Here is a 21,747-nt window from a genome sequence, read left to right as displayed (position 1 = left end):
AAGGTTATTATTAACCTTTGAAAATGAAATGGATTTATAATTTACTCTTTGGAAGAGTAATATGTGCCAAAATTGAGAAGTATTGATCTTATTTTAAAATGACACATATGGGAAAAGACAAGGAAATACCAAGTTGGGATTTTGGTATTTTCTTAGTGCTACTCTTGATGGAAGAACGAAATATGCCAACATTTGAGGAATAAGTTTAATTTCAATTGACATAAGTAAATCAAGAGAACTAAAATGCCAATTTAGGTTTTGGCATTTACTTGGCACGTTTAGAGGGCAATCTAGGCTTAATTTTTAATTTAGCTAAGGTTTAAGGATACTTAAATAGGAAATCTAGGTATTTTATTTATGCTAACTTGCCATGATTTGCTTGCCCATTATATGCCATGACATCATATTTAGTTTGATATTCTGCATTCATGCCTTATTTTGAAAAACACAAAAATACCATGTCATGACATACATACATCATGTAGTTATAAGAAATTTTCTTTTGAAAATTATTTCTTTTTGATGTATGCCATAACATTATCATGCATTATGTTTATTTCCTTAAAATTAAGGACAAAAGACATTTATCAACAAGTATCAACAAGACGTCCAAATTGGATGTTCAATATCCACAAAAATGCCTAGATAGATATGCATGATCCCTAGATTAGGGCAAAACCAATTTTTACATCTCACAAAGATCCATAAGGTGACTTGTATGTGTTTTAGTGCACATTAGATACAAGTGAGATGTTAGGATGATGAACAAAACTCAAGATGCTGATTTAGTGCATTTTTTTGAGTTTTAAGTTCATCAAAACACATATTTATGTGTGTTCCCATCATTGGGAAAGCTAATGTACAAGTCATGTGCATTAAGCCCAAGGAATATGGTGGGATATTGGTTTTGAAAATGGTTTTAAAATGATTTTGGAAAACCTTGGTGAAGGCTATCTTTTGATAGTAATCACCATTGAATAGTTAGACACAAACTTGAAGAAAACACTAAAGTTTTTGCAAGTTTTCAAATTTGTGTCAATCTTTGAAAATATGATGTATTTTCTTAGAAAACTATTTTTCCTTGAAAATATATACCCTAAATAATGTCTACACAAAGTTTCACGATTTTTGGAATTTTGTAGAATTTTCTAGGGGCTTCTGAAGTTGACTGAAATGAAATTTCAGCAACTATCAGACCTCAATCGATCACCCGATCGATTGAAGGGTCTCAATCGATCGGGCGATCGATTGAGAACAGGCTTCTCGCGAACAGAAGCCGTCTGGATCGATCCAGCCCTCCTGAATCGATCAGTGGATCGATTCAGCATGGTCCGATCGATTGGGACCCAACTCCAATCGATCGAAGTTGCTGATTGTGGCTGGTAAAGCCTAATTTCAGTATTTTTGAACCATGGTTAGTCTAGGTAACCATTCCAAACCCTTAAAAGGATATTTGTATACATAAAAAGGGTGTTTTCATGTTGAAAACAAGGATGGATTGGTTAAGGGAGACTAAGTAGAAGTTTAGATTGAGGTTTGCTTCAAATATTGAATATTTGAACCTCAAAACTTCTAAATTTGGGTTTCCTAAAGGTTTAGGAATTCTAGGTCATTGTTGGTGCAATGACAGAAGTTACCACCATGTCTTTAGGGGGAGCGACTCTTTAAAGACATGAAAACTATTTTTCATGAACCTTGGAAGGTGGTTAACCTTCTTTTCAGAACATGCTCAAGGTTGAGCATTTGAACTTTAATGGGGAGTGTATATCCTCATTGTTCAAGTGGTTTAAGTTAAAAATACTCAAGGATGAGCATTTGACTACATTAATGGGAGAATGTAGGGTTAAAGATAATGAAGGGTATGAGACTTTCATTATCGTGTTGATCACAACGAGTGAAGTTGTGAACAACGATGAGCAACTCTTCAGGGGGAGAGTCTTAAAGGGGAGAGTTTTCAATAAGTGAATTTGTTGATGTGTGCCCAAAGATGGGGCATTTGTTGATGTGTGTCAATAGGGGGAGAATGAAGGGTTTAAGTTAGGACTTCATTACCTAGAGGGAGTTTGCCCTCTTAGGAGGAGAATGAAGGGTTTAACTTATGCCTTCATTACCTAGTGGCATGAAGGAGGTTGAGGCTATGGGATTAGCCTAACTTAAATGTGATATTGTCAAACATCAAAAAGGGGGAGATTGTTGGTGCAATATCCCTCAGGTCAAGGCTGACCTGGTTGACCAACCTTGAGTCTTGGTTTGGGTTTCGATGTTTGACAAGGCAGTTGTTCATTTGGGGAGATTGTTTGGTGCAATTCCCCTCTGATCAGGGTCTGATCAGGTTGGTTGAAGAAGAGTCAAGTAGGTCAAGGTTGACCAGATACTTGATTGGGAAATCCTAACTAGGATGTTAGGCAGGAGGAAAATCCTGGTGAGTGAAGCCAGGTGAAAGACCTAGTGAGTGAAGCTAGGCAGTTTGAAAGACCTAGTAAGTGAAGCTAGGCAGTGTGAAAGTCCTGGTGAGTGAAGCCAGGCAGAAGAAAATCCTAGTGAGTGAAGCCAGGTGAAAGACCTAGTGAGTGAAGCTAGGTGAAAGTCCTGGTAAGTGAAGCTAGGCAGAAGGGAAATCCTGGTGAGTGAAGCTAGGCAGAAGGGAAATCCTGGTGAGTGAAGCCAGGCACGGGGAAATCCAGATGGGTCAAGGTTAACCAGACATCTGGTGAAAGTCCAAGTAGGTCAAAGGGATTGACCGGATACTTGGCAAGAGGAGAAAAGTCCAAGTAAGTCAAAGGGATTGACCGGATACTTGGCACGAGGAAGAAAACTCCAAATAAGTCAAAGGGATTGACCGGATACTTGGCAAGAGGAGAAAAGTCCAAGTGAGCCAAAGGGTTTGACCAGACACTTGGTGAGAGAGTCCTAGCTGGTCAAGGGTGACCGGATGCTAGGTTTTATGTGCCAACAAGTCATGGTTGACTGGATGCTGGTTTAGGGGGCTTTGGACTTTGTTTTTGGGCAAAAACCAAGATCTGGATTGATCAGCCGATTAATCCAGCAGATCTGGATCGATCAGCCGATCGATCCAGCAGATCTGGATCGATCAGCTGATCGATCGGGTGAGTCCCCGCGAACAGAACCCCTTTGGATCAATCCGTGGATCGATCCAGAGGTCCAAATCGATCAGTGGATCGATTGGGAGCTGCTGTTTGTGGGCGATAAGCCTTGGATCGATCCAGGCTATTCCAGAAAGCACAGAGGCGCTCTGGATCGATCGGTTGATCGATCCAAAGCCTCTCCGATCGATTGGGAGCAATCCAATCGATCGGGATTCGACCGTTGGCGTCGTTTATAGCTGCAGGCGTTCGATTCCTTCGGCAGAACTTCCACGATTCATCTCAGATCTTTACAGCGCTCCCACAGCTTCTCCACAGAGTTCTCACCGCCAGTTCTTGAAGGATCTTGGAGGCACGTCCAAGTCAAGAGGCGAAGAAGAAAGCTAGGGTTAGGGTTTTTCTTGTGCAAACTTGTAAGCTTTTGCTTGTATTTTGTTCCCTTTCCCTTTCTTCTTGTTGTGAGAGTTTGTAAAGGCTTCTCCGCCTTCGGTAGTTACCGTAGAGGAGTGTGTTTCATAATGGAGGGTGCGTGAGTGTGTGGATCCTTGGATTAGTCACCTCTTGTGAGGTGGATACCAAGTAAAATCCATTTGTTAGCGTTGTATTGTGTTTCTTTGTATTTTCCGCTGCACACCTTTGAAGAAACAAGCAACGAAGAACACGGGGATCGCGACGAGCTATTCCCCCCCCCCCCCCCCCCCTAGCTACATATTTGGTCCCAACACTTCCACCCCAGGAGATAAGTCAGATCGGAAGCTACGACTCCGCATAAGACCTCTGGGAGAAATTCCTAGAGCTCCACGAAGGTACCTCGGAAACAAAGCTAGCGAGGCGCAACATCCTTCGGACATAACTAACGAATCTCCGGATGAACATCGACGAGAAGGTAGCACAACTCCAAGCAAAAATCAAGGAGCTGATTACGCAACTGATGAATCTCGGCGAATCGGTAACAAACCGAGATTACATCCGATATGCGCTCAACGCCTTCCCCAGAACTCCAGACTGGGCGTCCTTAGTAGATGCATACTACATCTCTAAGGACTTTGAGGCAAGTAGTTTAGAAAACTTATTTTCTACCTTCGAACTTCACGAGTCTCGACTTGTAGAGAAACCAGTAGAGAAGTCGAACCTCAACATTGCCCTACAAACCGAAAAGGACGATTTCGACTCCGAAGCATCGATCGATGAAAACGAAGTAACATTATTGGTAAGAAAGCTAAATAAATTTGTTAAAACTAATAAATTTAAATCGCAGTCGAGAAAGCATCAACGCAACAGAAGGACGGTCCGATGCTACAACTGCAACGAGGAAGGGCACATCAAGGATGACTGCCCCAAACTGAAGAAAAAGAGCAAAGAGAAGCCTCAAAAACCGAAGTCCTCTACACACAAGAGCCTGAAGGCTACATGGGATGATTCTTCATCCTCCAAGTCAGAAGTCGAAGCTTTCTCGGGACTAGCACTGGTGGCCAACCATCTCTTCGAAGATGACTCGGACTCAGAGATGAGCATTGATCAAGGGGGAGAATCAGAAGAAAAAAGTTACGATGAAGGGGGAGCATCAACAAGTGAGGTAAGTAAGGTACGTAATCTCACTCCTTCTCAGTCTTTTAAGTTTATCAAAGTACTTACTAAAGACTTAGTCAAATCAAAAAAAGAAATTGTCAATTTAAAAACAATGTTAGAAATTTTGAATTTAAAAAATGAGAAATTAAATTTGAAAAATGAAAAATTGAAAACTGAAAATTCATGTTTAAAAACTAATGCTTTTCAAAAATAAAAAATTAATGTTTATGAAAAATTAAATTGGTATGTAAGAAAACATCAAGGTCAACTTAGAAGAATACCTAAAGGATATGTACCCCCTAAGTTTTTGACCAACCTGTAGGAAGGAACCTTTACTGGGTTCCAAAATCTTTGCTAGTTTAAATTTTTCTTTTAGTTAAAAGCTTACAGTGAGAAAATTAAACAATAAGTTTCTTTATGGAAGCTTTGTCTAAGGAAGTGGTTGTTGCTCCAATAACCAAGAAGGCCTAGTGCCTCGCCACGACCTGGAAGCCGAAATATCGAAATAAAATGTTTAATTAACTTTCTGATAAAAACATTAAAATTAGAATTAAATAATGATTTGAAAAGCTTTTAAACATTTCCTTAGAAATTCTTCAAAAATATTTTTTTTTATCTAGAAAAATATTTCTTGAAAGTTTTACTTAGAAAAATTCTCATTTTTCTTTAATTAAGATATTTTCTGAAATTAGATTTATCTAAGCTAAGTTTTTCTGAAAATAATATTAAATTTTCACTTAGCAATTTTTTTCAAAATGACTTAGAAAATTCTTTTTACCCCATTTTTACTGTGATCAAAGGGGGAGAATTAAATAACCAGTTTAGGGGAAGTTAGGAAAATTAATTTTTTAATATGTTTTCTATCTTATGTTGCAAACTTTATTTTTTGTGCTTAAAATGTTAGTTTAGTAATTTTCTTAAAATTACTATTTGCTTGTTTTACCCTAACTTAAACTTGGGTTGATGCACATCAAAAGGGGGAGATTGTTGGACCCTGAGGTTGTTTTGATGTGATCAACCAAGTTTAGGTTAGATCCTGTATGTCTGATCCCTGTGTCTAAGTGTGCAGGAGCTTAGGAGCGCAGGAAGTCGAGCGGAAGACGTAGCTAGCGAGAAGGACGGCATGGGAAGGGAGCCGATGAGCTTGATGCGTCCAAAAGACGAGAAAGCTGAGGAAGAATACACCGGTGGGCAAGAAGAACGTGTGCGACGTTCGAGGGACGTAAAGCCGGGACGGAAGACCGCTCGAGAAGAAAGTCGGGAATTGGGTTCGGGTGAGCCCTATTCCGGTTGGCCGAAATCACCCAAGCAAACCGAACCAGAGCAAGTCAACCGAGAGTTGACTTGACAAGTGTTCGGTCGACCGAACGTCATGATCGATCGACCGAACCCCTATCTTCAGTAGTCAGCCGTTGCAGCCACGTTAGCAACCAGCCATTGGCTGATCGGTCGACCGGACCCTCTGATCGATCGACCGAACCGGAGATAAACCCAAGACTCAATCAAACATTCTGATCGGGCCAGCTCAGGGAAGGACCGTTGGTTGATCGGTCGACCGAACAATGGGATCGGTCGACCGAACGCAGGCTCGATCCACACAGACTGCATCTGGACGGAAGGCTGGCCAAGTACGTAGGTTCGGTCGACCGAACCTGGGGATCGGTCGACCGATCCCTCTCGAGTCAAAACCTGATTCCGAAGATCAGGTGATCTGATAAGTTCTGGAACCCTATATAAAGGGGTCTCGAACAGCTATTCGAAATCAACTCTGTACTTTAATTCTCTAAACAACTTCTGTGCTTTCCAATTGTGTAAAAGGCTTCTCCGCCTTCAGAGAAGGAGACTCTTTTAGTGCGCCTTTCCACCGCCTTGGATTAACAACCATCTTGGTTGTAACCAAGTCAAAACCGCTGAGTCGTCTCTCTTTGTTTCTGTTATTTAATTTAATTACTCTTGTTGCTTTTATTTTGGAGTTGAAGTTCTTTGAGGAGCCCCCCACTTTTCTTGCCGGCCCCGCTGCACCAACAGTTTGCCTTGAAATCCTGAAGAGGATCAGAACTTGCATACTGACACCAAATTTTACCATCAACTAATGCCAAGAATGTAAGGATGGTAAAGCAAAGAGCACCAAGAGTGACACGAGGCTGTCCATTTTCCCCATATATGTTTGTAATTGCCATGCCAATGTCATTTAATTGGCTAGATGAGGAAGTTACAAGAGGCAATCAGATTCCATGTCAAAAATGAAAATCCATTAATCACCCGTCTATCAGTTGCAGATGGTAATATTTACAAAGGATGATTCACAATCTGCAATAGCCATAGTAAGCATTCTGAAAGATACTTAAGATATCCAACTGGGCTTCTACTTCTCTTCCAAGGGAATGCATCAAGAATTCAAAATGATAGAATTAAATAATTCCAAGATTTTATGGAGTGCAGAAGATAGAAAAAAAAAGTTCAGACCATCGAATTATATGTCTTACAGAGAAGATGAATTGGAGCTAATACATATCAAATTCCTGAACAAGACCTAATTTATGAAATTCCTATGGGACAAAGCATCTAAGAAGGATCCATTATTTGTAAGGGTCTGTCTACCAAGCTTTTGAACCATAATTCTATATTGGATTTTAAGGAAACTTAATATTAGCTCCGCGGAATGGTACGGTTACCAACTTATGGTGGGGAATTGTATTGAACAAAAGATATGCATAAGAATATATACACATCTTCTGTGAATGTGAATAGTAGTATTTAGACTTGGAAGGAAATTTTACTAGGCCAATATACTGATATCTAGTTTGGATGGGCTTCAATTGAAGAAATAGTGCTGATACGTGACCAACTAGGAAGTGGTGAGCTGAAAGGGAAGTTATTGTTCAGAGCTGAAATTTATCATATGGGGTACGAAAGAGTGTCATGTTTGAAAGGTTAGCACACCACTCTAAAGATGATGCCGAGTCAAAAAATGAAAGCTTAAAGTCTTATTGGCTCAATATTGTTCAGAAACTTCTGTGAACAGGTAGTTCAATCACTTTCAGATCCTAAAGGTTCATGTTATGTTCAGAACTACAAAAATTGTTCAGAGATTCTGGTGGATTTTTGAATATGTGCCGAGATATTCTATAAACTACATATTCTCAGTGTACGACTGTATCATTATTCTGATGGTTACCAAGCATCCATGCCTGAGTTAGCTAGTCTCAATGATCAACTACAATCTGTTGTTTCTCCAACTATTACAGAGTATGACAATCAGTTTACAGAAATACACTTATGACAATCGAGTATGATTGAGTCAATATCATGATGCTTGAAGTAATTGGAATCTGGAAAAAAAGAAAAAAAGAGAATGCAGTTGGGCATTTTCTCGATGTTATGATGCTTCTGGGAGGTTAATAAAATGAGGCACATGCTCAGGTAAGTTGCCTAATAATATTTTCTTTGAACGAAGTCACGAACATAAATTTTCAATCCAGAGGTACATAAGAGAGAAAATTAATAAATTTCAGGAACTGAAATTGTCCAAGAGCATACACAGAGGGTGAAGTTTTTCCCGTTGATGAGAAACAAGCCTGGCACTTCATTTTAGATTTGCGAGAACAATCCTTCTTTCCTTGTTTCTCCTGTGAGAAAAATGAGTACCAATGATGAGTAGAAACAGTTGTCCAAGAATACTTGCTACCATAAATGAATCCATACCAAATACCATATAACCATTGCTATCAGAATTATTAACAATGTAACTGCCAGTATAGTTTGGGTAATTTTATCACATACATTTTGGTCCAACCTTAAGTCTTCTGATGCTACCTCTGGCAGTCCAGGTTCCTGACTTTGGCCTTCTCCAGAAAAATCTGAAAATATTTAGCAAAAAATTTGAATTGCAATCTTGCCAACATATATATTGCATCAAGAACCACCATATGGGTTCACAAACTCATTACAAGAGATAGTTAAATATTGAAATAAGATAGTTGATCCAAAAAAAAAGTGTGTGATTCTCTGGTATCTGCCACATAATAATTATAAAAATCATTTCCAAATCCCGGTCATTTTTTTTTCCTTGTAGCCAAATTCAACCAAAATTCTTAGAGAAGTATTTACTTTTACAACTAATAATAGGATATAGCCAGCATAATTTGTGAGCAAGGAGTCTAACATTCATAAACTAGGATCATATTATCCTGACCAGGGGAGCCAAGGGTTGAAGCTCTTGATTGAAAAATTGTAATAGTGATGCTTTTCTGGGCCATACTTTTAGTAGCCGTTTGCCCACTAGAAAACTAAAAATTACTTTTTAATTCGAAAGGAAAATCCAATTAAATATATCAATGTTATCGATTTTTTTTTATCCCTAATCTAACTTATCTTTAGTGAACCTTTAGTCCTTGGTGGCTTCATGCCTTTATTCTCCTGAGATCCCAAACAATGGCAGACATGTGACGCATCATTTTTCCTCAAAGGTTGCCACAAAGAAATTTATTAAGGAAAATTTCAAATTCTCTTCAAAAATGAGTTAAGATTGGCAATACTGTATTCAAGGTTCTAAAATTCGCTAGGCGCTAGTCGGGCGCCAGACTAACGCCTAACGCCTAGGCTGCTTAGGCGGGGACTAGGCACCGCTACGCAGATTCCAAGTATCAACATAAATTACATGATAAATCACATTCTATAACTCCAACTCAATAACATCAAATTTAAAATGAGTATAAAATTACATAACTAATAAAATATCACAAATTTATTCTACTTCTCCATAATTTTCAACAACTTGTTCTTTATCGGACACAAACTCAATATTATCATTGTGATCCTTTTCTTCTTCGGATGCAAAATCATCTTCGCGAAGTTCTCTCACTCTAGAGCTTCTTCTGGGTTGTCTGATAAAATGACGTTACAAAGGATGAGACTTTGGTCAACCTTCAATTTAATCGCTTCCAAGTCACTAGGAAAGATCAGACAATAAATTTTTCTTCAAATCAATTTCTCCAGCCTTTTAACTCTCTGATTTCTCATAAATGTGGGCTTCTTCATTCGCTCAAATTTGTCTGGCTCTGGTTACTCAGTACGATGGAGTTTGTACTAACCACTAGGGCAAGACAACAAATCGATTTCCTTATTGGACTAAAGTTTAGGGCTTATAAAAAAAAGTTACATTTCAGTTTTTTTTAATTGGGTTTTAAATTTAAAACCTTAAACTAAAAAAAAAAAATCATGAAAACCAATGATTTGACAGATTAGTCAGCGCTTAGGGCCGCCTAATCCCGCCTAGGAGCCAAGGTCGCCTAGGTTGGCCGACTAGCATGTTTTCGGCGCGGTTGGTTGGTGCCTAGGCTGCCACCTAGACTAATTTTTAGAACACTGACTGTATTATAATGTTTCGACTGAATAATTAATAATCTATTAAATGATTATTATTATTTTTAATATGCCAAATAACGCAAGATGAGGAAACCAACAACAACACCAAATAAAGCAAGATGAGGAAAGCAACAGAAAAACAACAAAAAGAGTATGAAAAAGAGCATTCACAAACAATAAAAAAAAAAGTTAACAAAAATACAAAATCACTTATGGCTCAAGGTAGGGATAAGAGGTAAAAATGATACAGAATATATTATAACACAACAATGATAAGAAGAAAGTAGTCATGATAAGAAAGAGCCTATGAAGATAGACGCAAGCATGAGATACAATTCAACAGTACTAAATTGTAATAATTAGTTTTGCAAAAGATCAAAATTGAAAGCAAGTATTTTTTTTCCATATTTATAAACAACCACAATTTTAGAAGAAAAATGGAAAAAAAATATAAGCTATATAGTTCTTAACATATACATCTAAAACTTAGACATTCTAAATTATGCTTGGTGTTCGACATCATTTATAATAGAGTTAATACTAAATCCACCAATATTTTCGTTTTTGGTGGCTATGGTCAATGAACATGCACGAAAAGTATCATCCATCTTGTTAACAAAGTTGTTTTGAAAATTTCCATAACCAAAAGAGAATGCACAACTATTGCAGTCGAAACAAGTATAGTTATGATAAGGTAGATCAATCTATCAATAAGACGATGATTAAATAATTTTCTTACCTGCTGCAATACAAAGTTGAAAGGAAAAGATATTGTGTTGTGTCAAGGAAAACAAGTATATAAACATGTATAACTCTGACATAATACCCAAAGTGGTACTAAGTTCATAACATAGTAACTAATAATTCTAACATCCTAACAGTGTCAAACAAGAGAGATCTAGGCTAAGACAATAATGGAATAGGTAATCACAAGTTCACAAAGTCATAAAAAAATCTAAAACTCTTGTTGCATCAAGTTCATGAACAAGCTTACTCAGACAATTCATTACCTTGAACTAAATCATTTTCCATGGACCTATCATTGCTACTTTGTGCATTTTCATGTAAGTCCATATCCTGTTCAGCTATCAAAAACTCAATTGCTGCATCGACATCGCCATCTACTTCTTGCAAAACCTAAGTCCATTAATCAACATTTGGAGACATTTATTAAAGTGAAAAAATAGAAATCTAAGAAGTACTTGTCAGTGAATTTTATAAGCATTCTACTACCTGTTCAACTTTATCAACATCCTTACATCCTGTTCCCATCATGACCAATTTAACTGATTCCCTATTGAAGGATCTGCATGAGGACCCTTTTGATGATTTGTTAGTTGTTGCTTTGTCATCGTGATCCTTTCTAGAAATATGAGCATCTACCTAAATGTAAGAAAGGACCAACTGTTTTGCATAAAAAGCATATATTGTGAAATGACATGAACTACTTCATCCAAACAATAGAAGAAAAAAAGGGACCTTAATAATTATTGGCCTAGCAGGTCCTTCACAAGAATCTTCCTTTAGCCGAACACTGTTGTAGTGCTCGCCATCATGGTAGCACCTGTAAAAATAAATAGCTAAAAGATTCCTTTTCAGGAAAGAAAAATATTTGTATGTATAGAAAAGCCATTGATTAGCACTATTGTGCAATCAATGAAATTTCCAGTTAAAAGTGTAAGTTGGATGTGTGGAGGTTACAACTTGACGGAAGATGCCAAGAGACCAATGATAACAAATGAGAAAAAGAAATGCAAGATTAGAAAATTTAACTGAATTGGTAGGGGATATACATGCTAACTGCAATCAACTTTCAGCATCTCATTCCATGTAGATAAGATCATTGTATCAAGTATGAGAAGTTTAGCATATTTCATACAATCAAGTATGCAATTAGCTATTCACAAATTTCCAATGTGATATACACAAACTCCCTCCCTCAACATTGATTATATTCATTTTTAAAAAAAAAAAAAAAATCACATTCACAGTGATAAAATAAACTTTTGCTAGAGTTGCATGACTTGGTGATACTACTGACTTGATCTAAAGCCAATATAAGTATGGGATTAGGACCTTGTAGTCCCATCAGTCATTATGCATGAGTGAATTATGGCATCCTATCAGAGACATCATACCAGTGGAACTAATGATTGTTTAACAAACCTATGATTGCAGAAGAACCCAAGTAATGGGTACAATTGTGGAACTAGGGTTACATAAAAGGGCATAAGCTATATAAATGGTTCAATGAATCCTAAATAATACAACAGAACTATGATTTTGAAAGAAGGGATACATAAAAGGGCATAAGCTATATAAATGGTTCAATGAATCCTAAATAATACAACAGAACTATGATTTTGAAAGAATCCTATCGAAGACATCTTGATCTTTTTTCATATTGTCATGATAAAATTAAGCTTCAAATATGAAAACACCCAAAATCATAAAGTTACAAAAAAAAAAAAAAAAATGGGAAGCAACCATTATATTATTGAGAGGAGTATCCAACTTACAAGTGAATCATATCATCTTGATGACCACTGAAATTACTAATGTACCAACGTGGAGAACTAAACTGAACACAGACCAATAAATAACGAAAACTTATTAGCAAAGCCAAGTCCATCAAAAATTTACAAGAACTCATTTCCAATAGCATTCATAAAATATAATGCAGATATATGTATACAAATTTTCTACATGAGCATTTATCCAGCAAGTTCATAAAAACTGTCCTAGCAACAATGAAATCGTTCCTGTGAACTCTAAATGTGTTTTGTTATTAGAACTAAGGATACAGGAATGGGGATTAAAGAACATTATGGGGTTTTGAATATTTTGAATCTATAGTGATAGATGAATGGAGCTGAAAGGATTTTTCACCTTGTTTTCATTCACATGGGAGGGGGTGAATAAGAGGAGGAATGGATGAGATGGAATGTATATGCAATTTTTTTTTTTTGCATAAAAACACCTTCCAAAAATATAATTTTTGTATCTATGCCAATTAATGAATCATAACTCTACATTGAACGAATAGATACCAAAAATCACAATAGCATTAATTGAGGCATTTCAATTCTCAAATTCTTGATATAGTTCCCCTTTTTCTCATTCCCTATTTGAGAAAAGGGGCTTACTTCTGATCCAGTTTAAATCTCATTCCCTATTTGATTCTCCAATACATCTCTATTTCTCTCAATATTTTCCTTTATGTGTTTTTCTTTTACCTTCCCACCCCCACCCCATCTCACCCCTAAAATCTTTAATCACAATTAAGAATATAAAATTCAGCCATAAAAAGCAGCAAGCCATTATCCAACTACAGAATTATTGCATCGGATCCCAACCAAAGCTCATACTGCTTGATGGTACTTACTAGGGAGGAAGATAAGACAAAATATTAAAGGTGAGATACATGGGAATAACTATGGTGAAGGACAAGTTTGCTTTTCCATTAGTCACTCCACACTCAATCATTTAAAACCACGAGTTCTGTTTTTTTTTAAAAAAAAATGGATGCTCCAATATTTCAAAATCAAATCAGTTCTTAAGTTATTTACACAGAATATCCATTCAGAGACACTAGCCCAAAATATGAAGTATTGATCTGATACACAAAAAATATTTACAATCCCTAAATCATCATAGACTGCATGGAAAATACTGAACTTTCTTCACTATAACAGTACACAAGTATGCAATTGAGGAAGGACAAGCAACAAGCCTATATTGCGAAACATAACTGGAGAAAATCATGAATTTACTCGATGAATACAAATATTTCTCCTTGTAACAAGAGAAGCTGCTTGAAGTTCCATATTGCCTGCCCATGTTCCATCCTTTTCCATTGTCCGACAGTACTCGTCAAATGGAACCTCATCTTCAATAAAGGGCTCAAAGTCTTCACGATGATTCTGTTAAGTATATGGATTAGTTGCAGGCTTAGGAAAGATGAATGGTGGAAAGCAGTTTAAGAATATTATGAAACATCAATTACTTCAAATAGTACTAGGTTTGAAGGGTGGGAAGGACAAGTATCAAATACCTGTGATAGATAATGCTATATGTTCATTAAACTACTATGCTAAGTACACAATTGCATAATCTACTCAAAGAAAGTTGAAGAATTAGAGAGAATTTAGTAAAATGTCTTGATAGATTTGGATCAAAGTGATTAACCATAAAGAAGGATTTGGAAAAACAGGGATAGGGTTATGGAAGCCTACCATTATATATTTAACCACCATTTCACGGAATTTTTGGTGTTCATCTTCATTACCATGAAGCTGATCGGCTAGGGCCCTGCAAGCTACTTCGAATAAGTGTACTTGGAAGATAATTCATTTCTAATGATGCACATTCTGGAGTCTGTCGTATGCTAATCATAACATTCAATAAAGATGGTAATTTTATTACTACTAATAAAGGGTAAAACAATATCCTTCAAACCTAAAGAAACAGTTGCCGTCTGCTGTAACTTCAACTATTTTTAATCCCAAAACATCAAGTTGAACGCGAAATTCTTCTATATCAGTTTGTTTACCGTGTTTCTTCACCTGCATGTGGTACAAGATTATTGCATACTGAAAGATCATGTGTAAGAAAAATGATAGAAATTGTAGCGAATTTAAACACTAAAACAGAAGTAACAATGAAAAATTTTTCCATAAAACTCAACGTCAAGTGTCAAGCAAAATAAGAAAACAAAAACGAAACTAAGGCCGTTCAAATCTGAACTTCCGAAACCAAAATATTGCTTGGTTTTCCCTTAGGATATCTGATCCCGCTTATTCGCTTCACTAAGATAGGAGATCCTCTGCGAAAAGAGTGTTTCACCCTGCCCGACGGCATCGCTCCCTTTACTCCGTCTCTTTGGATTTTCAAACAAGACGAGGAAATAATCATCAGGTGAGACATTGAACTAGCAAATTCTTAACTAAAAAAATGCATAATTTCGAAGATTTGATTTTGAGGCCGACATAAAAGCAACTTCAAAGGATTTGACCGAATCCCATAGTGGATTTCCCGTTGGGCATCACGGAATTTCGATCGTCAATACCGATCAGCCACTGAATCCCAAGAATTAAGTTGATACGAAAACATTTGGGCGGAAGTGGAGAGCGACGGAGGCAAAGCAACTGGACAAAAAAAAACATAACTAAATAAAGAAATCAATAGATGGAACTGACACCATCGCGCTGCCTTCTGGGCTTCGGCTTCTTGTTCGTGGCATTTTTGTTCTTCGGATGCACCATTATGCGGTGCGAGAGACAGAGAGAGGGAGGGAGGTTGCTGAGGGCGGAGGAAGGCGCCGCCTCGCCCTCACCGTGGGGAGATGGAATGCCGTTTTACAGGCTATCAGTTGCAACTCAATTTTGCACAGCGCTTCGAACCGGTCGTCGATGGACCCATGGACCGGCCGGTTCATCTTTAATTCCAGAAATCAAACAAAATACGATAAAATAAGACATGTTTTCCATTTAGACACTCAGAAATCCCGATCTTCCTTGAACAAAGGTATTCGTCGGAATCTCACGTACGACTGAAGGGATTTCTCCAACAGTTTGAGTGAATCGTTGAAAAGCAAAGACTTTTACGACTTCTGTTTAAGGTTGAATAAATTAATAGAAGTGGATTCTTAGTTATCACAATTTATCTTCTGTGTGATAGTCTTGGAATGGACTAACGGGGCATTGACATGAAGGAATCATATTTTGCACGTAGAGGAATGGGCAGATACTTTTAGGGTGCGTTTGGTTCAAGTTATCATGTATAACCTTGGTTATGTGATTACCAAGTAATCACATAACCAAGATTATGGGGAATAAAACATAACTAAATCTTATTTGGTTCAACTTAGGTAATGCAACAAAAACTTATTTGTTTGAAGGTTTTAATGAATACCCTAGTTTAATATTTTACCGTATTACCCTCAGTTACAAAACCAACTATACATATTATTATTATTATTATTATTATTATTATTATTATTATTTATATTTTGTACTTTTCTTTTTCTTGTATATTTTTTTTAAATTTTTTTAATGTTTTTATATTTTTATATTATTTATATTTTTATTATTTATTTTTTTACATTTTAATTTTTATTTATTTATTTATTTTTAATTTTTTTAAAAATTTTTATTTTTTTTAAAATTTTTTTAAAAAATTTTATTTTTTTTAAAATTTTTTTAATTTTTTTAATTTTTTAATTTTTTAAATTTTTTAAATTTTTAAATTTTTTTATTTTTTTATAAAAATTTTAAAATATTTTAAATTTTTAAAAATATTTTAAATTTTTTAAAATTTTTAAAATTTTTAATTTTTTTAAAATTTTTTAAATTTTTTAAATTTTATTTTTTTTATTTTTAAATTTTTTATTTTTAAATTTTTTATTTTTAAAATTATTTATTTTTAAAAAATTTTAAAATTTTAAATTTTCTAAACATTTTTTTATTTTTTATTACATTTTTTTATATTTTTTACATTTTTTCTCTTTTTTTCATGTTTTTTCTTATCGGGATATTTTTGGTAAAAAAAATCGTTAACCCCGGAATCAAGAAAAACCTTAGTTTTCTGAGGTTTTCCGATTCCGAGCTGTATAACCCTTTTGCTGACGTGTCAGGCATGGGACATTACTCGGGAATCATCGAATACCTAAACCAAACAAGGGTTTTGTTTATAACCTTGGATGGATAACCAAGATTATCAAGAATAACCCTGAACCAAACACACTCTTAGAATAGGAGAAATGATGCAATAAAAACACTGTGAAATCATCAAAGATGACTTCTCCTAACTCATATAGAGGTGTATAAAATATCCCTTTCGAGGAGAAGAGGTATGTGAATTGTTGATTAAAGAAAGTCTAATTGTGATTAGACCATCTTCAATCATAAAATCTATTTTGATACATTTTTAACACCAAATATTTTTCCAACTTCAATCAACACACATAATTTCCTGCATAAAAAAAATATTCCTTAGAATATTCTATTTTTCCATTTTATAATTTATTATTCAATATACATATTAATTTGTTAAATATTTTAAATATTACTTATTTAAGTTAATAATTAATATAAACTTATAATATATAAAATTTACATAATAAACTCAATTAGATTAAATAATATTAATTTATAATATTTTAGAATATTTTAAATATAAATTTAATATTATAACATATTATATTAGAAAAAACCCTTGCACCATTGGTGCGGCACTGTTTACTTACACTACAATGGCGCAAATTTAGTTAGAGTTTCCATTAGAGTGTATTTGGTGTCTCTTTTACATCAAAATAGTATAAAAGAGTATTGGTTGGAGATAATCTTAAGGTCTTATCTTCTCTCCTCTTCCTCTCTCTAGTTTCTGTTGTGGGCTAATCTTTCGGAGTTTCGGTCACCTGTTGTTGATCGGCTGCCTTGCCACTAGCCAGCACCGCCCGCTAACTTTGGACACCAGTGCTCTAATATCCAATGATGGAGTCAGTCCGGATGATCTACTCGAGTTGTGGGCCACGAGCGCCAACATTGATGTCAATACCGACGTTGACACCTCGGCTAGCCTCCTTTTTCTCTTTCATTTTTTCCCCTTTTTTCTACAATAAAATTGACTTTTTCCTTTCTCATTGTCATTGGGCACCCGGGCTATAGCCCGAGTAGGATTGTACCTGGCTTCGCCATTGCTAGTGCTGACCAAGCTTTTGGTTGGACCTTCCTTTGTGCTGCCAAGTTGCTTCGAACCGCTGAGCACAAGATTGAGTGGGAGTTTTCTTAGATCGCTTCGTTTTCACGCTTGGCTAGTACCGATCGGAGAGTCCAATGGCGGAGCCAGCTCAGGTAATTTACCCGGACTGTGGGCCACCAGCACCAACGTCAACGTCGGTGCCAACGCCGCCAACATCTGGGCTAGCTCCTCTTTCTGTTTCATTTTTCCCTTTTTTCGACAGTAACTTTGACTTTTTTTCTCTTCTCACCACCGCTGGGCACCCCGGCTACAACCCGGGTAGGGTTGTACTTGGCTCCGCCCTTGTCAGAGACGAACGACTCGTGACTTCGTGAAGCAATCTAAACGATAACTCAATGTGGATACGAGTAAAGGTAAATGTTGGTGCGGTTAGCACTAACGATTTAACCCAAGTTTTGATGAATGACAAATCAGGTTAAGTTAGTTTGTTGTTGTCTGACACTTTGATCGAGTGTGCAGGAGAAGTCCAGACAGGTCGACGGGTTGACCGGATGTCTGGCACGAAGCCCAGCTAGGTCGACGGGCTGACCGGATAGCTGGCACAAAGTCCAAGCGGGTCGACGGGCAGACCGGACGCTTAGGCACGAAGTCCAGCTAGGTCGACGGGCTGACCGGATAGCTGGCAGGTCGACGGGCTGACCGGACGTCTGGCAGGTAAGTGAGGTAAGTCACTGGAGGGGAGTGACTGCGAGGACGCGTTCCCAGGAAGGGAACATTAGGCGTCGATCCGGCTTAGATCCATTTCGGATATCTAAGTCGAGATCGTGACTAGATTCCGGTCTCGGAAAGACAGAATCTAAGTCATACTCTTTTCTATTACTTTGTTGAACTTTAATTGTGCTAACAATCTGTTTTACAGGATATATATTTGCCTGGGACTAATTCTATTTTACAGAAGAAGGAATTTCTGGAAATAGGAGGTCCGGGCGCCCGGAGGTGAATTTTATTCAAACTAAGTCGTCATCACGTGGAGTTCACTAATTAGACCTGCCACGTCGCACCAGGGCGCCCGGAAGGGATCCAGGCGCCCGGAGCAGCATATAAAAGAAGCCCCAGGGGTGGAGCTTCAAAATCAACTCAGAACTCTTAGACTGCTTGCTCTGCTGCTCTGCGCTCCAACGACGCTAACGAAGCTCCGACAACGTGTTCTTGTCCTTGTGGTTTTTCTTTCTGTCGGTATAGCTTTGTTTTAATTTTCATTAGCATTCATTGTACTATTTTTGTAATCATTATTTCAAATTGCTAGTGAATTGCCCAACGAAAGTACTCACGGAGTACGGGCCTTCGAGTAAGAGTCGTCAAAGGCTCCGAACGAAGTAAAAATTATTATGTCCACTGTTTTAAATTCCGCTGCGTTTAACTCTTTTTAACACTATTTTTTTAAATCGATATTCACCCTCCCCTCTATCGACGTTCCACGATCCAACAAGTGGTATCAGAGCAGGTACCGCTCTGATTTGGTGTAACCACCAATCAGACAAGGGGGTGAAAAATTAACCTTTATCTTTTCATTTTTTTTCCCGCTAAATTCCAATCTGGTGTTATCACCTGTTTTGAAACTTCTTTCGTTGCAATTAAATCTAAATTGGTGCAACACCAATTTAGATACAGTTATTATTTTCCCCGCACTACTGATCCAACACCAAGTCTTGGGATATATTTTTTTTGTTGTTTACTTGTGTGCAGGATGTCTCAATTAGAAGGCTTCAACACAGTACGTCCTCCTCTATTCAACGGGGATGACTTCTCGTACTGGAAGAAAAGAATGGAGGTGTACCTAAAGACGGATTACGATCAATGGTTCAGCGTTATAAAGGCCTACCGAGCTCCAACCGACAATTCCGGAAATCCACTAGACACGGAACAGTGGACTCCGGACATGAGGAAAAAGGCGTCGATGGAAAACAAAGCAATCAATATGCTACACTACGGCCTAACACGAGAAGAGCTGAACCGGGTCGGACCGCATCAGAATGCTAAAGAACTATGGGATAAATTGATCGAGCTGCACGAAGGAACGAGCGACGCAAAGGTAACAAAAAGATATTTACTTTTAAATAAAATATTTAATATAAAAATGCAGGAAGGGGAAACGACAAGTCAACTACACGCAAGGATCAAGGATATCCTCAACGGACTCCACGCGATAGGCCACCAGATGGAAAACAGAGATTTAATAAGGTACGCACTAAATGCCTTTCCTCGTAATAGCTTGTGGGCAACAATCGTAGATGCCTACAAAATTTCGAAAAATCTATCTAAGTTAAAATTAGACGAGCTTTTCTGTGAGTTAGAATTACATGAACAAACTAATGCTGGAGCCGAGAAAGGTATTGCCTTATTTGCAGGCTCATCCAAAGAAAAGAAGAGCAAGACTGAATCTGAAGAGGATTCCGGTCAAGATTCCGAAGACGAAGAATACCTGGTGAACTTGGTAAGAAAAATGTTCACCAGGAGAAAAAAGAGCTTCAACAAAAAAGATCTTCAAAAGATCAGTTCTCCCGCGGAACAAAAGAATGTGACTTGCTTCGGATGCAACAAAAAGGGGACTATAAGAACGAATCCCAAGACTGAAATTTGACAAACCGAAGCCAACAAAAAAGAAGGCCCTCAAAGCAACGTGGGACGACTCCTCCTCGGACGAATCGGAGGTAGAAGAGCAGAAGCACCAGAGCCACCTTGCGCTGATGGCCCACGAAGCTGAAACGGAAGACGAGTCGGGAGATGAAGACGGGTCCGAACCCGAATCAAGCCACGAGTCCGTACTCGTTTCCAAAGGCCCGGATGAGGTATATTTTAATTTAAACAATTTTTTTTAGAATTATTTCCTGCTTAAATAGTAAGTTAATTAAAATAGAAAATGAAAACAAATCAGTATTTGAGGAAAATCAAGACCTCAAGGAACAAATAAAAAATTCAAATCCAACTCAAGATCTAATACTTGAAGCAAATTTATCATTAAAATAAGAAATTAATAACTTAAAAGAAATACTAGAAAAATTCACTACAAGATCAAAAAAATCTAGACTTAATCATGAATAATCAAAAAGCATGTTATAATAAAACCGGACTTAGATACAAGTCGAACTCAAATAAAACCTTTAAATCATTAATAACCCAATACAAACCTACCAATCAAGTTTGGGTTTCGAAAGCGTGTTTGACCACGCAAGTAGGAATTAATCAATATTACATACCTAAAGAAAAAATATATTATATAAACTCGAACAAACCAAATCAAAAATCAAAATACAAATCTAAATCAAAGAATTCAAAATTTAAACATATTAAAACTCAACAAGATATAAATTATCACCAAGTTAAATATAACTATAAAAGAAATAGACACAAACCTAAAACGAAAATTTAAATTAAAGACCAATAATTCAGGGGGAGGCTCCAGAATAGCTGGCACCTCCAAAAATAACTTACCCGACAGGGTAACCTAAACAAACTAACCCGGCAGGGTAATTAGGATTAGCTAAAAAGAGACCAAGTTTAACTTGAATCATGGTACTGGTGAAGTTTTTGGATGATAGTACGTTAGGGAAACTTGGGCATCGCATGTCTAGAAAGATATGGTTTCGATCTAGTGCATTTGGCCAAGTGAAACTGACCGAAGCTACCCTTAAATAGATCCTAACTGGTTAGACCAAGGTTTAGTACTAAGCTCCGTGGATAGGACTATTCTGAAAACCTCGAAAGGTTGGTTACATCTAATGACGTCCAAGTAACTCACCAAGCTTAGAAGTTTATCCGAAGAATGTCTATTTGTTGAGACCAAAGCTAAACCTGAATCTAACACAAGTTAAACCAAACTCTATAATTAAATCTAATTCATCTCACAAAATTATAGGATTCCCTGATTGATAATCTAGATCGGGTGAGATGAATAAGGATTAAATTAATTAATTTTCAAACTAAATTAAAATTAATCAAAATTAAA

General features: G+C 36.9%; 1 protein-coding gene across 9 annotated transcripts in view; it reads right to left on the bottom strand.

Annotated features, from left to right (window-relative positions):
* Positions 1–15,406, bottom strand: part of LOC122029725 (OVARIAN TUMOR DOMAIN-containing deubiquitinating enzyme 7-like) — a 30,617-nt gene extending 15,211 nt beyond the window's left edge. For 3 of the 9 annotated variants that reach the window (XM_042588839.1, XM_042588840.1, XM_042588841.1), the window contains exons 1-10: positions 15,239–15,405; positions 14,499–14,605; positions 14,276–14,351; positions 13,814–13,963; positions 12,560–12,621; positions 11,520–11,604; positions 11,274–11,423; positions 11,051–11,177; positions 8,470–8,533; positions 8,214–8,302 (exon numbers count right to left, since the gene is read on the bottom strand). In XM_042588839.1, the coding sequence (XP_042444773.1) occupies positions 8,260–8,302; positions 8,470–8,533; positions 11,051–11,177; positions 11,274–11,423; positions 11,520–11,604; positions 12,560–12,621; positions 13,814–13,963; positions 14,276–14,351; positions 14,499–14,605; positions 15,239–15,304 (930 nt within the window). In that variant the 5' untranslated portion in view covers positions 15,305–15,405 and the 3' untranslated portion in view covers positions 8,214–8,259. Of the gene's footprint in view, positions 1–5,709; positions 6,984–8,213; positions 8,303–8,456; positions 8,534–11,050; positions 11,178–11,273; positions 11,424–11,519; positions 11,605–12,559; positions 12,622–13,813; positions 13,964–14,275; positions 14,359–14,498; positions 14,606–15,238 lie in introns of those variants that run through there. The other 6 variants (XR_006125167.1, XM_042588837.1, XM_042588838.1 and 3 more) reach the window with 5 other exon arrangements.
* Positions 15,407–21,747: the final 6,341 nt, after the last annotated feature.

Source organism: Zingiber officinale, chromosome 10B (genome assembly GCF_018446385.1).
Source record: "Zingiber officinale cultivar Zhangliang chromosome 10B, Zo_v1.1, whole genome shotgun sequence".
Classification (NCBI taxonomy): Eukaryota; Viridiplantae; Streptophyta; class Magnoliopsida; order Zingiberales; family Zingiberaceae; genus Zingiber; species Zingiber officinale.
The sequence above is the reverse complement of the archived record's forward strand: the minus strand, read 5'-3'. Positions and strand labels throughout refer to the sequence as shown.